The following is a 21,849-nucleotide window of genomic DNA, read 5'->3' on the forward strand; positions in this document are numbered from 1 at the left end:
CTATACTGGAAAACATACAGTGGTTATCATGGAAATAACAATGAAATATGCAGGCTATGTGAGCTACACATTGCAATACAACAAATGTCAACCACCTTTCTGACTCTGGAGAACGTATCTGGTCTCAGGTTTATGGCTTCTGAGGCAATGGGCTGTAATAAGATCACAGCAACCAGCTTCCTGGAAAAGTGATCCAGCTACAAATAATATATTCTCATAATTATATTGTAAGTATCTTGATCAGTATTCACTTGTGCTTCCTGTGCAGGCCAGTTGTAAAATACAGTTATCAGAAATGCACTATGCTCATAAAGTCATGTGATAATTTGAAAGTTAAAGTAAACATGCTCTGCCTCTGTTACTGCTCCCTATGTTTATTTCCCAAGTTACAGTAGGGAGAAGGTGGAAAGAAAGAAAAAGAGAGGAGAAAAAATTTACCTGTGCTTCCATTCCTCATATCTCTGCTTTGGGCTGCTGGGAAGGTCTTGGCAGTGGGAAGCAGTGGAGTCCTCCCAGATGCCTCTAAAAGCAGCATGTGTGAGGGTGAAATCCTCTTCCTCTTCAAATCCTTTCCCAGCCATGTGAAAAAAGTGAAAGCAATAGTAAATGCACACAGTAAAGATGAAAATCCTGGTTCTTATTCTGCTTCTCTGCATAAATTCTTGACCTTGTACAATGGAGTTTAGGCAGTAGTTACAATTTTCGTGGGTTTTTTGCAATTGCTATGGAAGAGCTGCTGTATGTGGTCCCATAGAAAAGCATGTGAAGACTAGAAGTCGACTCCAGCCTGAATTCAGGATTTTCTGGGAGGAATTGACTTCAATTTGCTGAAAAACAAAATTTCCCATACCAAAATGAACATCCTGTACAAAAATTCTTTATTACAATGTTTGCATAGATTGCATATTTTAATCTTTATTACTTCTCTTTTCATCATCTCAGATTTTACAGGTGAATTAGCTGAAATGTCCAAGGATTTCTGTTTGAACTTAGATCCCCAGCCATCTTTCTGCTCAGACATGGAATGGTAGTACCTATTCTGGACAGCACAGACACCTCTCCCTCAATGCTCAAAAAGGGCCAGTAAGATTATTTGATAGGTCAGTCTTGTATAATGATTAAATTTTTCATCTCAGTTTTGCCAAATCAGCTTCAGATTATGCTTCTGCATGTGTATGTGTATCTACACCTATGAAATAGAATCATAAAATGGTTTGGGTTGGAAAAAGATCTTGAAGATTTTGTAGTTCCAAACACCTTTCCATGGGCAGGGACACTTCCCACTAGACCAGGTTCCTCAAAGCCCCGTCCAACCTGGCCTTGAAGACTTCCAGGGATGGGCCATTCACCACTTCTCTGTGCAGCCTGTTCCTTTGCCACACCACCACCACAGCAAAGAATTTCTTCCTATATGTAATCTAAACCTACCCTTTTTAAATTTAAGTCCATTCCCCCCATCCTGTTACTGCATACTCTTGTAAGAAGTCCCTCCCAGCTTCGTCCATGTGTGAAACAAGCACAAGTGTGTGTATCTACAGAAAAAAACAAGTGAAAGTGTCCTCACCTGGGATCCTGCAGGGCATCACCCAGGAGTGCCCCTCAGGGCTGTTGGTGTCCTCGGGCCATGCCAGCAGATGGAGAACACCCTGGTTCTCCAGCACAAGCCCCACCAAGAGCCAGATGATGGCCACGTAGGCAGAGACAAAATAGATGGTCAGGTTTTGTGTCTGGGGGCATCTTGCACACAAGTGTCCACAGCATGAAAGAAAAGGAAGAGTAAAATTGCTCCCTTTGCACATATTTGGTGCAAGTGGGGAGGTGGGGAGGTGGCAGCACCCTGGGTGTGATGTTCTTGTCCCCAAGGCCCTTCAGCAGCTGGATGATCCCCCTGTTGTTCTTCAAGGAGAGGTCCTGCCTACAGGTGTGAGTAGGTAGCACCAGGGCACAGCCAAGGCCAAGCAGGTCTCTCCTGCAGTGGAGGTCAGTGCACAGTGGGAGATGCTGCCCTAGACCACCTCCTTTGCCCAGGAAATGAGGGAGGTGCTGAGAAAGCAGTGCTGCCTGCTGGAAGGGAAATGGCTCCTTGAACAACATCCATGTGAACATAGTAGACATACTGGAGCATGAGCAGCTCCCTGAAGAAAAGCTTGAAGGCCTCAAATTCTTTGTGCAACGTGCTGGTGCGCTGGTTCTGTGTGACCTACTCTGTGCAGTTAGGTTTTCTGAATGGTGTTTTCCTTCAGAAGGACACCTTATCTTCAGTAAGTGCTTTGCAGGCTTCTGCTAAAATCAAACTCAGAAGTTCAGCCTTGTAAGAGGTTTTTGTGCTTGCAAATGAACAGTGTAGAAAACAAATGGAAGTGAAACACTGTGACTCAGAACAGCAAAAAGGCAGTATCTGGGTGTTGCACAGAGGAGCAATTCATTGCTCCTCAGAAAAAGTTTCTCTTGAAATACAATATCAGACATCACCAACAGCTTGTTTTGATGGCTGTGCTGGCTTCCTGCTGGAGGACGCATGGATCCATCTGATGCAGAGTGTGCAGCTGCTGCTGCCCTTACTTTCAATATTAATAGTTGCATAGTCATCCCTGATGTGCAAGCAGCGTAAGTAAAGAACAATTTGCAGATGGAAGCTGCTCCACAGCACCCTGAAGATTAAACAGATATGTTGCATAATTACTGTCTTGGTAATGAGCAGCTGGCACATATTTCAGAGTGTCCCCAAATTCAATTTATGGATATGTTCTTAACTGCGTCCTCCCCACTCTCCCTGCATGAATCATATAGCTGTTAAATTTTCTGTGCATGTACCCTATGACAGGAAAACCTCATATATATCTCATACAATTCTTTGGGTTTTATTTGCAGATTTTTTTTTAACCACCTCAGTGTGTCAGACATCACTGCTTCTGAATTGTGAAAGACTTGTAACATGAAATAAATACTACTTCAGTATGCCTCAGTGACAATTACACTACTAGATGAAGCAAATATATAAGCTATTGTGGCCTTTCTGCTCTTCGATATTCTGGATAAATATAATTTCTAGAAGGCAATTATCAGAAACCTATTTCAATACATACCATTTTCCAGCCAAAGAACACAGGATGAAGAAGAACCACTCATCCATCTTCCATCTCTGTATTTCTGTCTTCACTATTCTTCATTTCTCATGTAAGGCTACCAATACTCACATATAAGAAGCAAGAGAAATTTGCCCCTGTGTAGAGTTATGTCACAGCCATCAGTTTTTTTTCAGCAATGTTTTCATTTCAAATTTGAAATCTGACAAACAGTTTCTGCTAAGAGTCATGGATGACTTGTGATGAACTCCAGGCTTACATCCATCACAAGGAATTGGGTTAGCAAAACCTGCTATTTAAACTATCTAAACTAACCCTAGGCTTTCCAATGAGACATTTGTATTTCTAAGAACTGTGGATGCATCTGGTATAACATGCTTATGCAATGAGAGCTTGACATAGCTCTGACTAAAATGAAATCCTTGGTAAGTCTCCTTGTTCCAGCTGTGAGTCTGTTCATCTGGATCTCCTGCCATGATACAGCATGTTTGGGGCGTGTAAACTTTTCTCAATATCACATTCTTTTGCTCCAATGTGAAACAATGCTGAGGCAAAATCAGTTGATCTGAGATTTTGCTAGTAAATGTTCTGAGTGAGCAGTGCATTGTACTGCAGAAGGAGAAATATCATCACCCATCTTCCAGCTCTTGCAGACAAGTCACCCCTGACACTGGCAGATCTCTCTCAGAAGCTGCACTTCCCTCCCATCCTGGGCCCCAACAGTCTCCAGGATTCTCTGTTCAAGAAGATTTCAGGCTGCTGGCATTGGCTTCAGCCTATTGAATAGAGTCACAAGATGTAATTAGGAGAGGAGCCCTGGAGAAACTTTGTAAGGATTTATGGCCAGAATGTCCCCCAAGAGGGGCAGTGGTGCAGGACAGACCTGGCAGTCAAGCTTACCTGGAGAGAGCAAGCAGCTGAGCCACTCCTCACTGGGCAGTCAGCAGGGACAGGTAGGGATGGCTGTCTCACACTGGAGGTCCAGGGCAATGCTCTTCGTGGACACCAGTGCTTTCAGGAGGAGAACAGCTCCAATGGAACTGAGGAGCTGGAATGGAGATGTGCAAAGTCCCAGGAAGTAACAGAGGCTCACCTGATGCTGACCAACAGTACAGCTTGTGAAAAGATGCATAGATCCTGAACTGAGACCACTATCCAAGTCTAGCAAAGAAATGCACAGCCAACACCACCATGAGGGGAAAACATGTCCCAGCTCAGTCACTGGTGAATGCTGTCCTAAGAGTGCAGACCTGCCCAGAGTGCTTCAAACTCATTCCTAATTTGATTGTTACACTGAATTATATCCAGGAACAAGCACCACTCCCATGTCTGATGCCTCAGAAGGGCGAATTGCCATGACAGCTGGTGACTGTCAGACCAGCAGCCTCTTGCTGTCCTCTGTGCAGTCCACAGACTGTAGAATTCATAGCCTTCCCACCTCCTCACTAGGTCAGCTGGCTGCAACACCATTTCTCCCTTTCTGCCATAGTCTTAACATGAGACCTCCATCCAGCTGGAATTAGGAGGGTATGTAAGGGGAAAAGCATGGGGAAAGATGCCAGCATTCCTGCAGGAGTCAGGGTTTCACTGAGAGAGGTCTCAGCTGGGGGCAGATAGCACAGGTAGCTTTTCTGAAGTACAAAGGCTGAGATCTTTCAGGGCATTTAGATGTCTTGGAAACTGTCAGATCTTTTAAAACTGAAGTAGGCACAGTGTAATCTGCTACAGAGCTAGGGAAGCCTCTAGGATCTCAAAAAATATACATTATATATATGTATGTATGTAATGAGATTCTTAGTTGTTGAAGCCTGCATTATTAGCATGGTCCATTTGAAACAAGTAAAGCTACAAGCAGGAAATGAGATGAGCCTGCTCTTCACAAGAGTGCAATTCAAGATTTAATTTTTCCTTGGTGTGTTTTGTTGTTAGTTTGGGTTTGGGTTTTTTTGTTTGTTTGTTTGTTTTCCCCTTGCACAGACATTGCTGCAACACCTTTGCAGAAATCCAGACTCACTGTGATCCTTTGGTACCAGTAGTCTTGGGGGAAAGAAGGCTGCATGCTTGGTGCTACTTCTTAATCCCAGTGCCTTGATTCTTTGGCACAGTTAATATTTAGATACCTGAAAACATACATGTAAATGACCGCTGTGGGAAATCAAGTTGTCAAAACCTTTGGGGTTTTGAGGGACTTTTTGGGTTTGGTTTTTAGCACTAGTTCTGCCTTCTGCTGCTTTGTGTGAAATAGACCCATGCTTGAATTATAGGCAAAAATCACCAAACCAAACTAACCCTTCCTACCCCAGGAAAAAAAAAAAAAAAAAAAAGAAAAGTGTATAACTCACATGAGCCACCTCAATGGAAAAAGTCTTTTTCAGGTATTGGTGTTGTTGATTTACAGACTCATCCAAAGTTCAGGTGCAAGGAGTAGACAAATCTAGATGTACATCTGAGCCATATTATGGCATCTATCACCAGCAAGGTGTGAGGAAACATCATGAGGATCCTGGCTTCTTCTGTTGTATATTATATTGGATCTCTGCATATTCTGGGTGCAAGAACAGAGTTATGGGACAAAAAAAATAACAGATGATTGAGTTTACCATGCAATTTAACAATTAGCCTGTGTAAAAGGGCTCTGTGCTGGCCGAACTAAAACTGCTGTTGACTGAGACTTGCAGTGCCACTCCTTTCTATTGTTCCCTGGACCTGCATTGAAGTAATTTTCATTTTAGCATGAGAGGAGTTTTTTGTGTGGCTCCTGTAGTAGAAACATACTTCCCAGTAGGATTGGGGATTGAAATTGTCTTCCAGGTGGATGAATGAGAATAGACCTTTCCAGACAATGAGGATATTATCTGAGGAATAGAGTTAGTACTCAGTAAGCTGCTCTTGGCCTTAATAAATACAGGTAATTGGTTTCAGCTAATTTGTTAGCTAATTAAAAAGCAAGATGCACAGGTTTTGCACATTGGTTTTGAGTTCCTGTTTGGCCTCAGTTAGTAGTGATGAATGTGATGCATTTCAGTTTTATTTGGAGTCACTTGGCATATTTTATTCTGTTGTTAAGACCATCAGTATCATGATATTCCTTTTCCTGGTCCTCTCATGCAAAGTTGTCAGTTTGAACTGCCACCACTGTTAAATTGTTAAATTCACATTGAGCCTGTAGGGAGCAAACAATTCTTCCTCAGTGTGTTTTTTCTGGTTAGGAAGTGCAGGTAGCTGCTGTTTTGTGCCCAAGTAAAGGATCTCTTCATTCCTCACCTTTCTGAATGGAATGAGACAAAACTTCTTTGGTCTTGTGTTGGTTTGGGGTATCCTACAATGTGCATGGTCTCTCTAAAACTCTCCCCTTGGAGCAGCCCTGTCTTCTCTCAAACATGCTTTACTCACCTGCTCTGTCTGAGCTGGAAGGCAAATATATGCACTGTATAACACAGGGGAAGTGAAAGCAGACTCTGAGCGCAAAAGCAGTCATAACTTATTCCTATCTTTCCTCTGCCCTCCCTTTTTCCTTGTTTACAGCAGTCCCTGACGTTCCTGCACTTCCCAGCCAGCCACAATCTGACTGTTGAAAGAGAAGAAAATCCAAACCTACCTGGAGCAGGAGTTCCCAGGCAGAGGCACTGACACCGGACAGTCACAGCACAGCAACACAGGCAGCAGGCGGGAGGAGAGATGAAATGACACATCAAGGCAAATGCCAGCACAGCTCACATGGTCCAGCAAAACCATGGAGTAATCTAATTGCACACAGCCAGTGAGCACATCTGTCTGCACAAACAGCAGGGGCCAGACAATGCACCATCTCATCTGCCTTTGTCTTGCTGCGCTCTCAAGCTCCAGGCACAGAGCCTCTTACCCTGCAGGAGCTTCACTGCTTGTCTGCATTTGCAGTAGACTTCTAGTGCAAAGGTTTTGGGAATAGGTAAGCTGCCTGGCCTCTTAGCAGAGCACATTTTGCCAGTCAGACTTACTACTGCTCCAAAGCAGAGCACTCGACAGCTCCCTTCTCCAATTAATTTCCAACAGGGACATGTACTCACCTCTGTGCAAACTACTCCTCATCAGCTGCTCAGGAGCAGCAGCACGGCATTCTCTTCCCTGCTCATTTATCCTCCTGCGCAGGGAAAGCAAGACATAATTAAACACGTCCTAATAGAGGATGGGCAGGCTGTGGTGGTGAAGCTGGTTTTCTTCTGTAAATATGACTAGATTTTATAGCTGACACTGGGGTAGTCGAGGCAGGGATAGACATAGGGATTTGTTTTCTCAATGCAGTTTAATATACACACTAGTGTACAGTAAAGTGCAAATGTACACGTGCAGCTACTATTTGCCCTGGAGGAGTGTCCAAAGGCAGCTTACAATGGGTTTTGCAAACATTTGGACACTTGCTAGCTTTATGAACATGAACCCAAGGTGTTCCCCTCCGTGTGTGAAGTGAGGCAGTTCGTATTAGACCCCCAGAGAGGTGTCAGGTCAGTGTAGTGTTCCTGCAGCCTGGTGTCTGCATGGCCAAGGGTCTGCTCCCAGCTGCAGGTGTGTCAGCAGCTAGAGGAGTAAAGCAACTCCATTTGCAGGTTGGGAGCCACCTGCTCTACCAAGCAAGTCTGACCACAGCCCTGGCTGCTGGTACAGGTGACTGGCTGTGTCAGAGAGAATAGATATATGGATCAGATCACTGTTTTTATTTTTAATCCTCCACTAAACATGTAGCATTATCATGCTCTTTATTCTGACAATATAACTTGTTGCCAGGTACAATATGAGCAGAGAACTCATAGGGATCTAGAAAACACCTACTGTCAAGAATGACTGAAAAATATATATGTTTATTATGGCATTAAAGAAAAAAAATGGGCAGGAAGTCTTCAAACATGTAAAAAAGATAAACCAGAAGCAAATTCTGGTTCAAACGGGAAGGGAGTAGCTGATTCTCTCTGTTCTCTGTGCATAGGACAAGAACTAATCATCTTAGATAGCATCAAAAGAGGTGAAGATCAGACATGATGGAAGCTTTGTAGTGATAAACAGTTAAATGTGGATCAGATTGTCTGGAGAGGCTGGAATTTTCCTGATGATGGTTTTCATTGGCAGGTTAGGTGAAGCTTTTTCAGCAGTTTTACAGGTCATACTGGTTCAGACCTAGTAATTTTCTAGGTCTTTTCCAGCTTTCTTTCCTATGACAATCTATGTTACATTACCATAGCTTGGTTGTAGCTGGGCTGGGGATCCTGTTACACTCAGCAATGGTAACAAGAGGAGTTTGTCATCATTTAGAGATATGCTCATGATCTCTGCTGATTGCAGTTTGGTTAAAATTGAGATGGTCCTGGACCATTGAGGAAGAAAAGAACATTTGTGAGATTTTGTGATTCATCCTAAGCATAAAGAAAAATCATTTAATAAATGCTAAGTCTGTAACAGTTTACCTATTTACAGATGTTTCACATCTCATGTCTTTTCTCATCGTAACACAAATTAGCTTGATGACTGTTCCATTTCTTTTTCCTTCAACGAATTGCCAGGATTCTTTTTCAGAGGAGTGTACTAGGTGTCTGTTAATGTCTTTCTACCTAGGGGAGATTTTTCTCCTCACCACCAGCATCTGTGGGATGCCACCTGGGTTTTGGAGCTGTGGAATATCCCAAAGGGCTTTAGGATTGAATGCATCCCCATCACACTGCACTGCAAGTCTGCTTGGGAGATAATGTTACACATCCTTGACTGCTAGAGCCTGACAGGTTCTTTGTGAGTAATGAGAAGCCACTGGTAGAAGTACAAATGCTGGCTGTCAGGAAAGGAAGCTGACCAATGCTGCACAGCTGCACTTTTCTTCCCACTAGTGGAAATGTCACCCTTTGTAGCCCAAAGTTTCTCTTAAGATTTAGCCTAAGATTTTCAACTTCTGTTGCCTTGTTTTCTCTTTGGAGGCTTTATTGTGTGCCAAGGTCTCCTCAGTGTATAACCAACAGTCTGGCAAAGTAGCCTGTGCTGCTGAGCCCTCCACCTCACACTGCCTGAACCCCAAACTTGCACTAAAAGTTACCACAGTTCTAATGTGAAGATGGGAAAATTTTTCCCCTTTTTTTTTATTTGTCTTTGCCATCCACAGACATATGAGGACCGGTATCACCCTTTTTAGAAGGAGCCCTGCTTCAGGCTCTATCAAGGTTTCACATGATCTCCACATGTTTTTCCCGGTTATCTTCTGGAGCTGCGGATCCGCGCACACCCAAAACTGCTCAGCAAAAGCCTCGAACTCCACTCCTGAGTGTTTCAAATTGCCAAGCACCTTTCTGTTTGGTTTTGCTTAGGGTGGAGGCTCATGTTTATGTTTTGGTCCCTTGTTTGTCTGCTTACACAAAAACCTTTTATGGCTGTCTTACTGGAAGAGGAGTGGCTGCAATCACCATTCCCCATGGGGTGGAAGACAGACCCTGATGGCATTACTGAAGCTGGGACAATCTTGTCTCCCCATATTGGGTCACTGGAAAGTCGCCAAGACAGTTATAAAAGGACAAAGAGGCCAGAAAACTACGGGAAATCTCCTGCCTTGCACGACGTCGCATTCCTCAGCTCCTGCAGACAGCCTTGCCTTGTCTGGTCCTTTCCTGCTACACAACTTCTCCCAGGCTGAGGTTTTCTTACTGGGTTGCCCTGTTACACACCTGGCAGCTGGTATCCTAACATCTGTTTTCTGTCCTGAGACAGGTTATTTCACGGTGCTTTCTGGAGCCTTTCTTTTGCAGCATGTGCAGATTCTGCTTTGAATTACAGTCAAAAGTCATATACTCGGCAGTCAAAAGTGTTTGCTTCTTTTCTTCCAGTTTAGCTCAATTTCTGTTTGGGAACTACTTACAGCTTTTTGACTGTCGCTCACACTGAGAATGCTCCTTGGCCTGAACTCCAAGCCTTTATTTAGGTTTAGATTTTGCTATACTGCTTTTCATTTGCAAAGAATGTATACTTTTCCCTGTACCTACAGCAATCAGAAGAAAGCAGGCAGCTTTATCCCTAAGTCCCTGCTTATTCCATCTCTGTGGGCTCTGTTACATCACTGAGCAAGTTCATGGCAGAGAACCATTTTTGGATACACAGCAGTTATGTCCTTCTCAGAAGATCCTAGTCTATAAATGCTTGCAGGCTGGAAGGGTGCCAGGATAAGTGCAAGGATTTCCTTGCACATCTCCTTTGCTCTTCCAAAGTCCTCAGCACTCGCTAGGGACACAATACTAGTCTGGGATGTTATGACCCTCCTGAGTTCCTGCTCCATCTCAGAGGTGCACAGACAATTGCTTTTCTCACTCTCAGACCCTTTTCACACACACATAGCTCAGCTGCAAACATTGCCCTGCTCCTGGCCATTGGTTGTCAGTAGATTCTGAGATTTCTCCAAGTCAGGTCTTGCTCAGGACATTACTTGAGCTCATAGTCTTGAATGGGGTGGCTTCTGTTGTGACTAAACAGCACAGGAGTCGCTCCTGGTGGCCAGCCTGAACAGACCACAGAGAGATACTCTGCACCCCTCAGCAGGCTCTGAGGCTTCTTACACACCCAGCTTGCTGTGTCCAGCATGAGGCCACCATGTCCTCTAATCAATACAGCAGTTCTGGGGTAACTTGGCTTCTCTGACAGAAAACAGTGGTGGATTTATGTGGCTGTGTTCATACAGTGCCATATTAAACATTTCAGCTGGGCCATCTCATAGCGGAAGTAAGACTTTTTCCAGGGGCATTAGCTATGGGATCTCCAGAGTTATAGCCACATTAATCATGAATTCCCCAAGAAACTGCCCTACCCCATTAAATACACTGGCATATTTTTTAATAAGGTCACCTGCCTTGTGTCAGCTGAGATGGAACAATTCCCACTTTCATTACCAGTTTGATCAATTTAATATCCAGCCTGCTCAGGGACTAAGCTCTAGTGATGCTGCTGTGTGTACAGAATGAAATCTGTGGTGTTTTACATCCTATTTGATTGAGTCTTAAAGCACATCATGTCTGTTGATGCACTCCTGCTTTACTTTTCTCATGCAAGGGTGGGTTCTGACTCTTTTCCTCCAGCCAGCCCTACTGTTGCCACACCAACATGTGTGACAAAACTACACAGCCATCCAGGGAGCTAGCTGAAGCTTCTGCTTGTTCTCAGTTTCTTCTGGGACCTGACTGCTTTCATGGGAACACCAGGAGTGTGGTCCTCTTCCTGCTGGCTGCCTGGTCTTAAGTATCACATATTCCTCCCCAGTTTCAGTTGCATAGACACCGGGGTTGTTTATCAGGAAAATCTCTTGAAGGCCACCATACTGCCCCCAAACAGTCTGTCCCTGGTGTTCAGCAACCAGCACCTTCTGATTTGCAGTGCTGTGGCAGCAGGACCTGCCTCATGATGCAGGGCTAGCAGTTGCACTGAGACTTGCAGAGTAACCTCTGTGCTGTCCCTTTTACCCAGCATTTGCAAAAAACCCAGTCCTTTTGATTCCTCTTCAGCAACTACTTACCATAGAATTATATATTCAAAGAACAGGTTGGAAAAGACCTCCCAGATCATTGAGTCCAACCTTTGATCAAACACCACCACATCAACTAAACCATAGCACTAAGTGCCACATCCAGTCAGTTCTTGAACACTTTAGGGATAGTGACTCCACCACTTCCCTGGGCAGCCTATTCCAATGCTTTGCCACCTCTTCAGGGGAAAAATTCTTCCTGATGTTGAGCCTGAACCTACTCTATCTCAGTTAAGGTCATTTCTTCTTGATCTGTCACTTGTTAACTGGGACAAGAGGTCAATCCCCAGCTGAGACTCCTTTCAGGTAGTTGTAAAGTGATAGGGACACCCCTGGGCCTCCTTTTCCCCAGGCTAAACATACTGAGATCCCTCAGCTGCTCCTCATGCGACTCTCTAATCTCCATTGCCCTTCTCTGGACAAGCTCCAGCCCCTCCGTGTCTTCCTTGTGGTGAGGGGCCCAGAACTGAACACAATATTCCAGGGGTGGCCTCACCAGTGCCGAGTCCTGCAGGACAATCACTGCCCTGGTCCTGCTGGCCACACTGTCCCTGATACAGGCCAGGATGCCCTTGGCCTTCTTGGCCACCTGAGCACATGCTGGCTCATGCTCAGGCATGAGCATGATCTACATCCCCAGGTCCTTTTCCAGAGGGCAGCTTTCCAGCCATCTGTCCCCCATCCTTTGGAGCTGCATGAGGCTGTTGCAAGACCTGGCACCTGGTTATGTTGAACTTCGTTCCATTGGCCTTGACCCTTCAATCCAGCCTGTCCATGTCTTCTGCAAAGCCTTCCTGCTTTTCAGCAGATCAACACTTCTGTTGAGCTTAGTGTCATCCATGGATTTACTGAGGGTACACTCAATCCCCTCGTCCCGGTCATGGATAAAGATATTAAACAGAACTGTCCCCAGTACTGAGCTGGTGGGAGCCCCACTAGTGACCAGCCATTGAGGGGATGGGGATGGGGCACCATTCACCACCACAATGGGTGACCATCCAGACAGGTTTTAACCCAGCAAAGACTGCCCCTAAGCAAGCTGTGGGCTGCCAGCTTGTCCAGCATTGTGCCATGGAAGTCCAGGTAGATAACCTCTGCAACCTTTCCCTCATCCACCAGTCAGAGCACCTGGTCATAAAAGGAGATCAGGTTGGTCGAGCAGGACCTGCCTTTCATAAATCCATGCTAGCTAGCCCTGATTCCTGTCTGTGATGTGATTGAACCCAAATGATGTGTTTGTTCCATAACCTTTCCCAGCACCAAGGACAGGCTGACAGGCCTGTATTTCCTCAGATCCTCCTTTCAACCCTTCTTGGGGATGGCCTTTTCTTTGACTAACCTCCAATCATCTTGAACATCCCCAATTCATCAGGACTGATGATAAATGTTATAATTTAAAGCAGTTCGTTTTCAATTTTCTTTCATCCAAATAGTAGTGAAAAGTGGCTGTCAATGGATCCTTTGGGTTGGGCTTTGGTCTTTTGCAACCCTGCTGATTCCGAGGATTTCTCTCTGGGCACATGGCTATGTCCTGCCTGAAGAGTGGGTGGATGTTAGATACGTTCCAAAGACTAGATTAGTGTAAACATTGCACGTCTTCTTGGGGAAAAAAACGATCCCATATTTTCACAGGTAATTTTTACCAGTAGTCTTCTGTGTTTGTTACGTAATGCTTGAGGTTTTGGGGAGCCACCTGGCTACCAACATCTCAGAGAAAAAAAAAAAAAAAAAAAAAGGCAATTTACACCAGGGAAACCAGTCGGTACTCCATTCCTTGCCTGCGTTAAATGTTCTCTGCCGTTCCCGGGCCATCCCGGTTCCAGCCAGCTGGTACCTATTCCAGGTTGGCAATAAATGACTCATTCCATCCAACCATCCGGCTGCTGCCCTAGTGCGGGCCAGCCCGTCAAGCCGCATCCCCGCCGGGCAGAGCAGAGCGCTTAGACTGCAGCAGATCCCCGCTCCCATCCTCAAGCTGCGCTGTCGTTTGTCGCCTGTGCCACTGGATGGCAATGCTGGATAAAGTATCGCAGCGGGGACAGGAGGAGCAGGAGGAGGCGGAGGAGGGAGGGGGCGGCTCGCAGCGCCGGCAGAGGGACCGGGGATGGACAACGCAAGGCAGGAGCGGACACTGCCTTGGGCAGCTCGTGGGAAAAGCGTCCCGCTGGGATGTCGCAGCCTTTGGTGTAACTTTCAGCCTGAAAGGAGATGCGCGAACCACAGAACGTGATTTCTCGGAGCCCGCACTTGGAGGGCTCGAATCATGGAAAACTAGTGTTTGGTGACGAGTTTTTAAAGCAGTGACTGGACTCGTGCATTGGCGCGGCTTGCTAGAAATTGCCCAATTTTTATACTTAAAGCTGTACCTACACTTTGTAAAAAGGAAAAAAAATAGACTTTGTAAACACGGCATGGCTGGGCTCAATGACTATTCAGTGAACTCATTTGAATGTGCATAGACAGGGCTTGCTTGAACTGCTGCATCAAAGAGAAATGCTGAAATGAGTCATTTGTGAATCACGGCTTATTTTCTGTTGTTAGCTCCTCTGGAATCCCATGGTGATCAAACAGCCTTTTACAATGTGTTAATACATCGCTACTCCATGTGTTTAGCAACAGCTCTGTTTCAATAAATTGTAGGTACTCACCCATTACAAAGGGGTAGTTTTTTTCTGCCGCGTGTAAACCGGCTGGGACGAACTCGGAGATGAAAACATCAGCAAAATTTCGTGCTGTTCCAAACAGTGTCGTCCACGCTGCCTCCATTCCAATATCATCCATGCCTTCTGTCTCCTTGCTTGCAGGCCACGGTTCAGCCAGGAGAGATTGCCTGTTAGAAATAGGGCTCTCATCCTCCAAGAAGCTGCAAGGAACAGCAGGCAAATCATTTTCCGGGCACAGGAATGAAAGGGAGACAGGAAAAAAAATCATCCTTGGCAGCAGTTTAAGGTAAGGCCCTGCTTTCCAAATCGGTGACTGTTCCCATCCTATGCCTTCAGCTGACTGGAGAGATTGGACCAGACTATAGGTAATCCTTCTTTTTTTTTTTTTTTTTTTTTTTTTTTCCTGTAACAAACTGAATCAGTCCAGCAGGTCTGCAAAAAGTTGACAAGAGTCTGAGGAAGAGGGTGTGAATCCCTTAAGGCTGCTATTGTCATTGAACTCTTTGTGGTGTGAAACCACAGCCTGAGGTGCTGAGCTTCTACCAAGAGCAACTAAGGCTGAGGAACCAATTCCCTTCTGCCAGCTCTTTTATTGGAGTGAGTGGCTGGAGATGGAAACATCTTCAACCAGTACAGCAAGCTTCACCACAACCCGTCTGTCAGAGCCCTAAGCCCTGTCTGCTTGTGAGTTATTTAGCCATAAAGGCCCAAATACTCTTTGCCATCATACTTAGGTTTCTTCTGTCACGCATAATTGTAGCTCAAAGGTCCTGAATATTTGCATTCCTACCGGGGCTGATCCAGCCCCCAATAATAATCTTAATAACGTTGCTCTTAACCAGCCCCATGAATCCCTTTCAATCCCCAAAGCAGGCTCAGTCACACTGTAATACAGTAGAGGAGGCCATTCACTGTGGTGCTAATTTAGTTTAAAAGGCAGCCAGCTTATTTATGGGACAATTTTTTGTTCGTGCTCTAAATTCTTATGCACAATCAACAGCCTGTAAACCTGGTCAAACCAACGCATTAGTTGTTGCCCATTAGTGCAGGCATTTGGGGCTTACAGCCCTTAGGAACAGTGTTTGTGCTGTGCTCCCTCACAAGTGGGATGCATCCCCTATTTAGTCAGTGGGCCCTGTCATAGGGGAAAAGCATAGAAACTCTTTTCCTGCACTGGAAATCAATTTAATACCATCCCAGGATGAGTTTGAACTCACACTCACCCGGCAGCTTTTGTGACCAATGCTGGTCTTGCAAAATAAAGAAACACCACTTTTTCTCTGTGAGGGGAGAGCAGAAAATTGAGGCAAGCAAAAGAATATCACCCCATTGGTTGTGTTGCCAGGATCAGGATTCCCAGGAACACAGGGAAAGACTTTTACTCTTGGGAAGGTTCCACATAAGGACTAGACTGTTAGCAAAGCTTGGGCTCCTTAATGGGTCTAAAAGAAGATTAAGCAGCAGCTGGTTCTTAGGTTTTGAAATGCAGCCCAGAGCATGCAAGAGCGGACAGGGGTTAAGGCATGCCAATATCCAGCAGGGAACAGGCATCAAGGTAGATGACCTAACACAAGACCAGTCCCCTGAATTAAGCAATGCCTTAATTTTTTCTTCAGGGTTATTTTTAGGCTGGCTACCTGAATTTAGCAGTGTGCCTTACCAAAAAATTTTGTGGGGCAGCTTGATATTGCATGAAGGAAAGGTAGAAACAAATAAAAGCAATGAGAGGGGGGAAGCAGGTGGAAGAAGACTTTTGGGATAGTTTCTCCTGGTGTGATTGCCTTAGGGAGCAGATTCGCTCCTGACAAGTGGAAGAGCTGGTGAAAGGAGTAATAATCGCTCCAGGTGGGAAACCCAGGCAGGGTAACCACCCGCCCATAAATATTGGCAGGGTAGTCCTACATCTACATTGCCTACAGCTGGGGCCATCTGTCTAGAGGGTGTCAGGAAAGGAGGGCCTTTTCCAGGTTAGCGAGGCTGAGTGTGAAGCAGGTGAGACTCGGGGGCAAGTGATAGCCTGCCTGTGTTTGCATGCCGTATTTTTTCCAGTGACACTTTGCAGAGTGTGTGCTTGTATGTTTTCTAAATAGCCCCAAATAAACACCACACCCCTCAGACATGCACATCTCTTACTTGTTTTGAAATAAGGACTGACAGCTGGAAGGCAGGAAAGGGGACAAAGACTTATGAGACTCATTTCTGCAGAGCCCATTTGTACCAGGACCTCCAACAGAGTAAATCTTGCCAGAACTTGGGCTGGCTGGATTTCCTTCCTCTATGTCCAGCTGCTTACCACATCCTTGTACCCTTAGGCTACTCACTTCATTCCTCTGTGTCACAGTTATTCTGAAGATATGGAATAAATAATGCCAACTACCTCACAGAAAAAAATATTTACAGTTCATCTTAGGATTTTACTATTTTTTTTGTCAAATTTCCTCTACCTTCACCTTTGAAGAAAAAATAATTGTAGTACAACCTTGTTGCAGAGATATAGATAAGTATTTTGCATTTATTGCCTGTCTGGTTTGTAAATCTGACACTTTGATAGTTTAAGATACATCAAATGTTGGAGAGTTTGCTTGGTGGGGGGGGGGGGACGACGGTGTTTGGGGTTTTTGTTTATTTTGTTTTTCACCTGTTGACTTTAAGGCTCTTTCCAGTTTGGACTTCAGACATACTGGGAGATAAAGGGATGTAGAAAAGCTAATGATAAATGTCCTGACTGCAGAAGTGATGTTCTAAGGACATTAGTCATTTTGGATAAAGTTGCCAAAGAAGGCAATTCCAGCAATCCTCCAGCATCTAAAGGAGGAGAGGTGAGGAGTGGAAATGTCACAGCTCAAATTAGAGTCAGACCACTGGGTAGCATTATCCAGGTTGTCCTGGCAGAGCTCTCCCAGTTTCGAATGCAGTGTTTGTGATGCTGGGTTAAAGGGAGAAAAAAAGCCTGAGGTTATTCTTCAGCTGAATTTCCCAAAGAGAAGACACACAGGGGCGCCAAAGTCTTAGGAAAAGAAGTACAAAGTTAAGCTTTTTTTCGTTTATCGCTTCTCTCTGGCAGCTCCTCAGCCGGTGCAGTCGGAGGGCTCCGCTCCCGCTCCGGGGCGAGCAGCGTTAAGGGAGCAGCTCATCACCTCAAGAGCGATTTCACTTGCAAACGCACCGGGGCTTCGCAATCGCTTCCACTGTGTAAACAGGCTGGGTGGCTGCTAATGACTCTGTGCCTCTCCCAAGCGGAGTCCTGAGGAGAGATGGGATGTGCCCGGGTGTGTGTGGGGGTCTGATTCCCATGGGAGGCTGCTTTATCCTTCTTGCACGGCCTCAGATTTGTTCTGGACAAACTTCCCGGATGAATTTGGGAAAGCGCCATTGTATCAGTATGGTAATAGCACGCTTTGGAGAATAAGAAGTTTGTTTGTCCAGCTGTTTGCGTTCCTGGCTGTGAAGATGACGGTCTAAGCGTCTGTCTGGTCAGTTTGTCCCTGTGAGCTGAACCTGGCGTGGTGGTGCCTGCAGCTGCTGGAATGGACAGCGAGGTGAAAATGCCCAGGACAGCTGTAATGTGGGTGCTCGTCAGCCGTAACCTCCAACCGCGCCCTCGTTTCCCTTTGGCAGAGGGAGGAGGCTGGCGCAAGAGCGATTTCATCAGCCCCTGACTGCAATTAGACTGTACATATAGCGGGTTGGTATTCCTTCAGTGGCTATATGGAACGATTACACCAGATTACCCAGTGCACAGCCTACTCTTTCACTCACCTCCACAAGTTTTACTCCATAGTTGTCAGGCAGGCAGGACATTTTGGGATAAAACACCACATAAACCCAACTGAGCAATGCAGACTATATCCATAGCATAAGCTGCCATGGGAAAAAAAAAAATAAATGTTGTTTGCTGTTTTGTTTTGTCTTGCTCTCCACTGAGTGATATATCTTAGTGACAAGCTGCTGTAGCCACACAGCAATTCTTTTAATACCATAAAGTGTCGTGGGGTGCAGACATGTCCTAGGACAATGGCTAGAGCTAATGTTAAAGGCTAAATGTATTGCAGCTGCATACAATCTGGGCTAGATTAAAGACTAGAGCTTTGGAAGTTTCTTGTTTAAAAAAAAGCAAAAACAAAAAACTTCAGAATTTTTTTTTGTGCAGCTTAATTTTGGTTTGGACGTCAGAGCCTCCAACAGTCATTTTCCAGTAATATGTCTTATTGTAATTATGTGACACTTTAAAATATACGCCTTGCAGACAGCAGTTCCAATGTTAGCTTAGAAATATCAAAGTAGATTTTATTAAAACTCTGCTGTGGGTAATACCAGGCTTTGTTTTCTAAACATGTCTCTATTAGGGTGTTTTATTCAGTGCACTGAAATTTGGAATTCCACTTCCATTATATCATGTCATGCCAGGATGGATGCAACACCAAAGTGTCACTGGAGAAGCTGAGAGTTTCAAAAGTGAGTGCCCAAGTTTAGCCACCAAAGAGTACAGTGAGGTATCAGGCTGGAAATGGCCTGTTTTATGGAATTTCCAACTGCTTGCTCCTCCTCTTAATATCGCTTTCCTGGCTATGGGACATGTTCTGGTGGTTAGTTCCGTCTCTGTTCTTGGTTTCCTTTCCTTCCCTTGATCTCAAGCAAACCAGCTGCAAGACCTTGGGGAAATTCCTTATCTTCCCCTTGCATCAGTTTACTTATCTGTAAAGCAGATAAACTAATAACACTGCACTTCTCGAGGGTTTGCTGAAGCTTATTATACAGCAGTGAGTGCTGTAAGAGGGAAGTCATTACAAAAATGACAGTGTTAATATGACATGGAGGTAACATGAAGGAGCCCCATTCTGCTCCATGCAAGTCAGTGGAGCTCTGTTATTTGCTTTAGCAGAAGCAGGGATTTGGCCTATGTTTAAATGACTTGCACTTGTTTTTCTTCTTGAATGCTAATATAGAGTTAAGAGATAGCATTACAAGGAAAGCTCATTCCTGCCTATGTGTAAATATTTAGCAGCTGAATAGGCATTATTTAGCAGGGCACAGTTTCTGCTTCTCCACAGTTTTCAAGGATGTCATTCTAAGCTGCTACAGATCAGAAGATACACTGAAATTACCAGATCAAAATCCTTCCCATATAAGTGTACACATACAGAATTTATTTTACTGGGCAATTAAATGTGTAAGATAAATATCCCTGGGGGAGGAGGGTTGTTTGAGGTTTTATGGCATATCTTATTATGAGCTCAGTTTTGAAATCTTAATCCAAGCAAAACTCCCCGTGTGGAGACTTAATGCTGGAGTGTAACTGTGTTTTGTACTCAGGATATGTGCAGTTGCATCAGTGGATTTTAGGGCAGGGGGGTAGCAAAGGCGGTGAAGCTTTGCCGAGAGAAAAGCAGCCCTTCCTAGAACATTTATAATTAGCAATAACCCTTTTATCAAACACGATGTGTCAAAGGAACTTAGGCAGCATATCCTCTTCTGGATTTCGTCTGATAACGTTATTGATGAAATATTGAAAATAAACGTAAAATAGAACTTATTTGTAATTATTTTGGGGTGGCATGATCAGTAAAACTGCAATCTACTGCAGCTATGAGATTGTTGGCAAAATAGTTGCCTGTGTTTCAAATGCAAAAGCTTTTTAAAAGACACGTGAGTGGTCAGAATTGCCCAGAAAATACTCCAAATTTATATCCAAGCTGCAAATGCAATTTTTTTTCTTAAAACTGGGTGGGTTTTGTCTGTTTAGAAAATGAAATGTACAACAGAAAAAAGCATCCAAGTTGGAGTGAACAAATAATAAGATCTTGACAAGTGGATAAATTTATATTTCTAAAGACAAAAGTGCTTGGGATCTTCTAGCATGAATTTATTGTGCTTTGCAAGAGGAAAAAAGCCACCTCACCACATTTGTGCTTGAGACCATACAACTGCTCCCTGAGGAATCCAAAAAAAGATGAAGCCCAGAGTTTTAGTCCACCGATGCTTTACTCACAGGGATAATCTTTTTAGCACCTCATCTTCTGGACATGACAATGACAGCAGCTAGCCCTTAAGGGCCTAGGTGGAGAAAGGTACCTGGTGAAGCAGAATGTCCCGGTTCCCTTTCCCTATCAGGTCCAGAGCATGGGAATTTGTACCGTGTGGTTGCTCATGCAAACCCCGGCCAGTCGTCGGTAGCTTGGGTTGCGTTGGTACCGCAGTGTGTGCTCAGTATTAACTCCCGATTACTTGCCGGTTTTGCTTGTTTGGTTGGTTTAGTGTAGTTAGTTTAGCAAATAAATATTAAAGAAGCAGGTGAGACCCACGTGCTCCTTGGAAAAAAAAAAAAAAAAAAAAAAAAAACAAACAAAAAAAACAACTTCGCTTATTCTCTTATTCTCCCCCTTCCAAAAAAAAAAAGTTTTCATCACTTTTTGGAAGGAGGCAGCTTCCAAAAAAATTGCACTCAAACACGTCTCCCACACCGTCATTTGGCATTGAAAAAAAAAATTCTATTTGTATGCATTTCTAAGTATTTATTTGCTGATTTCCTGACTGCTCAGCGTCCTGACAACACTCTGGGGATTCATACACCGGGCCGGGGGCAAAGGGAGTCTCGGAAGGGGGTGTGGGGTGTGAGGGGGGATGGCAGAAACGCGCGGAAAGTACCACAGAGCCCTAACTCAGGGACACAGCATCCTCATCCTCCTCCTGCTCCTCTGCAGGGGCCACGGCTCCGCGTCTTGTCCAAGCGGGACGTCCCGCATCCCCTTTCAAAGAGTGTCCCAGAGCAAAGTCGCGACGCGGGGAGCCGGACAAGGAAGGACAGGGAAGGGGCACTTAGTTCCCTGAGGTCCCGGGAGCAGCTGGAGCGACCTGTTGCACTCGGTGAGCTTCTCTCCTGTGGGAAACGGGCTTGAAAAGTCCTCTAGACTGAATAGCTGTGGGACAGCACAGTGGACAAGGCGGTCCCAGGTGAGCGCATACGGATTTCTTCTCTCATCTTTTCTTTTCTTTCCTTTGCAACATCCCAAGTCGCTCATCGGAAGGACTCCCCCGGATCCAGTGGCCGCAGGGTTGGGACTGCTCCGCTCGGGGACCCGTCTCCCCCACAGCAGGGCACAAAAACAAGACACAAACCCCCAAAGCAACAGAGGAAAAAACTCTCCGCTAACACCCGAGACACAGCACCTCCCCTTCTTCGGCACCGGCCTCCCAAAAGTAATTCAATCGTGTTGGACCGCAAAGTGCGAGCGAAAAAGGGCGGGGAGTATCTCTTTCTTTCTTTCTTTCTTTCTTTCTTTCTTTCTTTCTTTCTTTCTTTCTTTCTTTCTTTCTTTCTTTCTTTCTTTCTTTCTTTCTTTCTTTCTTTCTTTCTTTCTTTCTTTCTTTCTTTCTGTCTGTCTGTCTGTCTGTCTGTCTGTCTTTGTTTTGTAAGAGTTTGCGGTGTTTGGGGTGTTTTTATGTCCTGTCGGGTTTTGCCTCTTTCTTTCTGGTCCCCTCTCTGCTCTAAAGAGAGCCCGGGAAGACACCCCGTGCCCACAGTGAAGGCAACCCGGGTCATCCGGCTTCCCCGCAGTCTCGCAAAGCCGAGGTGGACCCACACCAA

The 21,849-nt window shown here is 45.0% G+C and overlaps 1 protein-coding gene across 1 annotated transcript in view; it reads right to left on the reverse strand.

The window, feature by feature from the left end:
• Window positions 1–21,849, reverse strand: part of GCNT2 (glucosaminyl (N-acetyl) transferase 2 (I blood group)) — a gene marked incomplete at both ends in the record, with an annotated part of 24,851 nt that continues 3,002 nt past the window's right edge. The window contains 6 exon segments of the mRNA XM_083855283.1: window positions 1–5; window positions 1,565–1,727; window positions 1,729–1,925; window positions 1,928–1,958; window positions 1,960–2,064; window positions 2,299–2,398. Coding sequence (XP_083711409.1) covers window positions 1–5; window positions 1,565–1,727; window positions 1,729–1,925; window positions 1,928–1,958; window positions 1,960–2,064; window positions 2,299–2,398 — 601 coding nt within the window.

The sequence above is a fragment of the Zosterops lateralis genome, assembly GCF_965231275.1.
Source record: "Zosterops lateralis genome assembly, chromosome: 1".
Taxonomy (NCBI): domain Eukaryota; kingdom Metazoa; phylum Chordata; class Aves; order Passeriformes; family Zosteropidae; genus Zosterops; species Zosterops lateralis.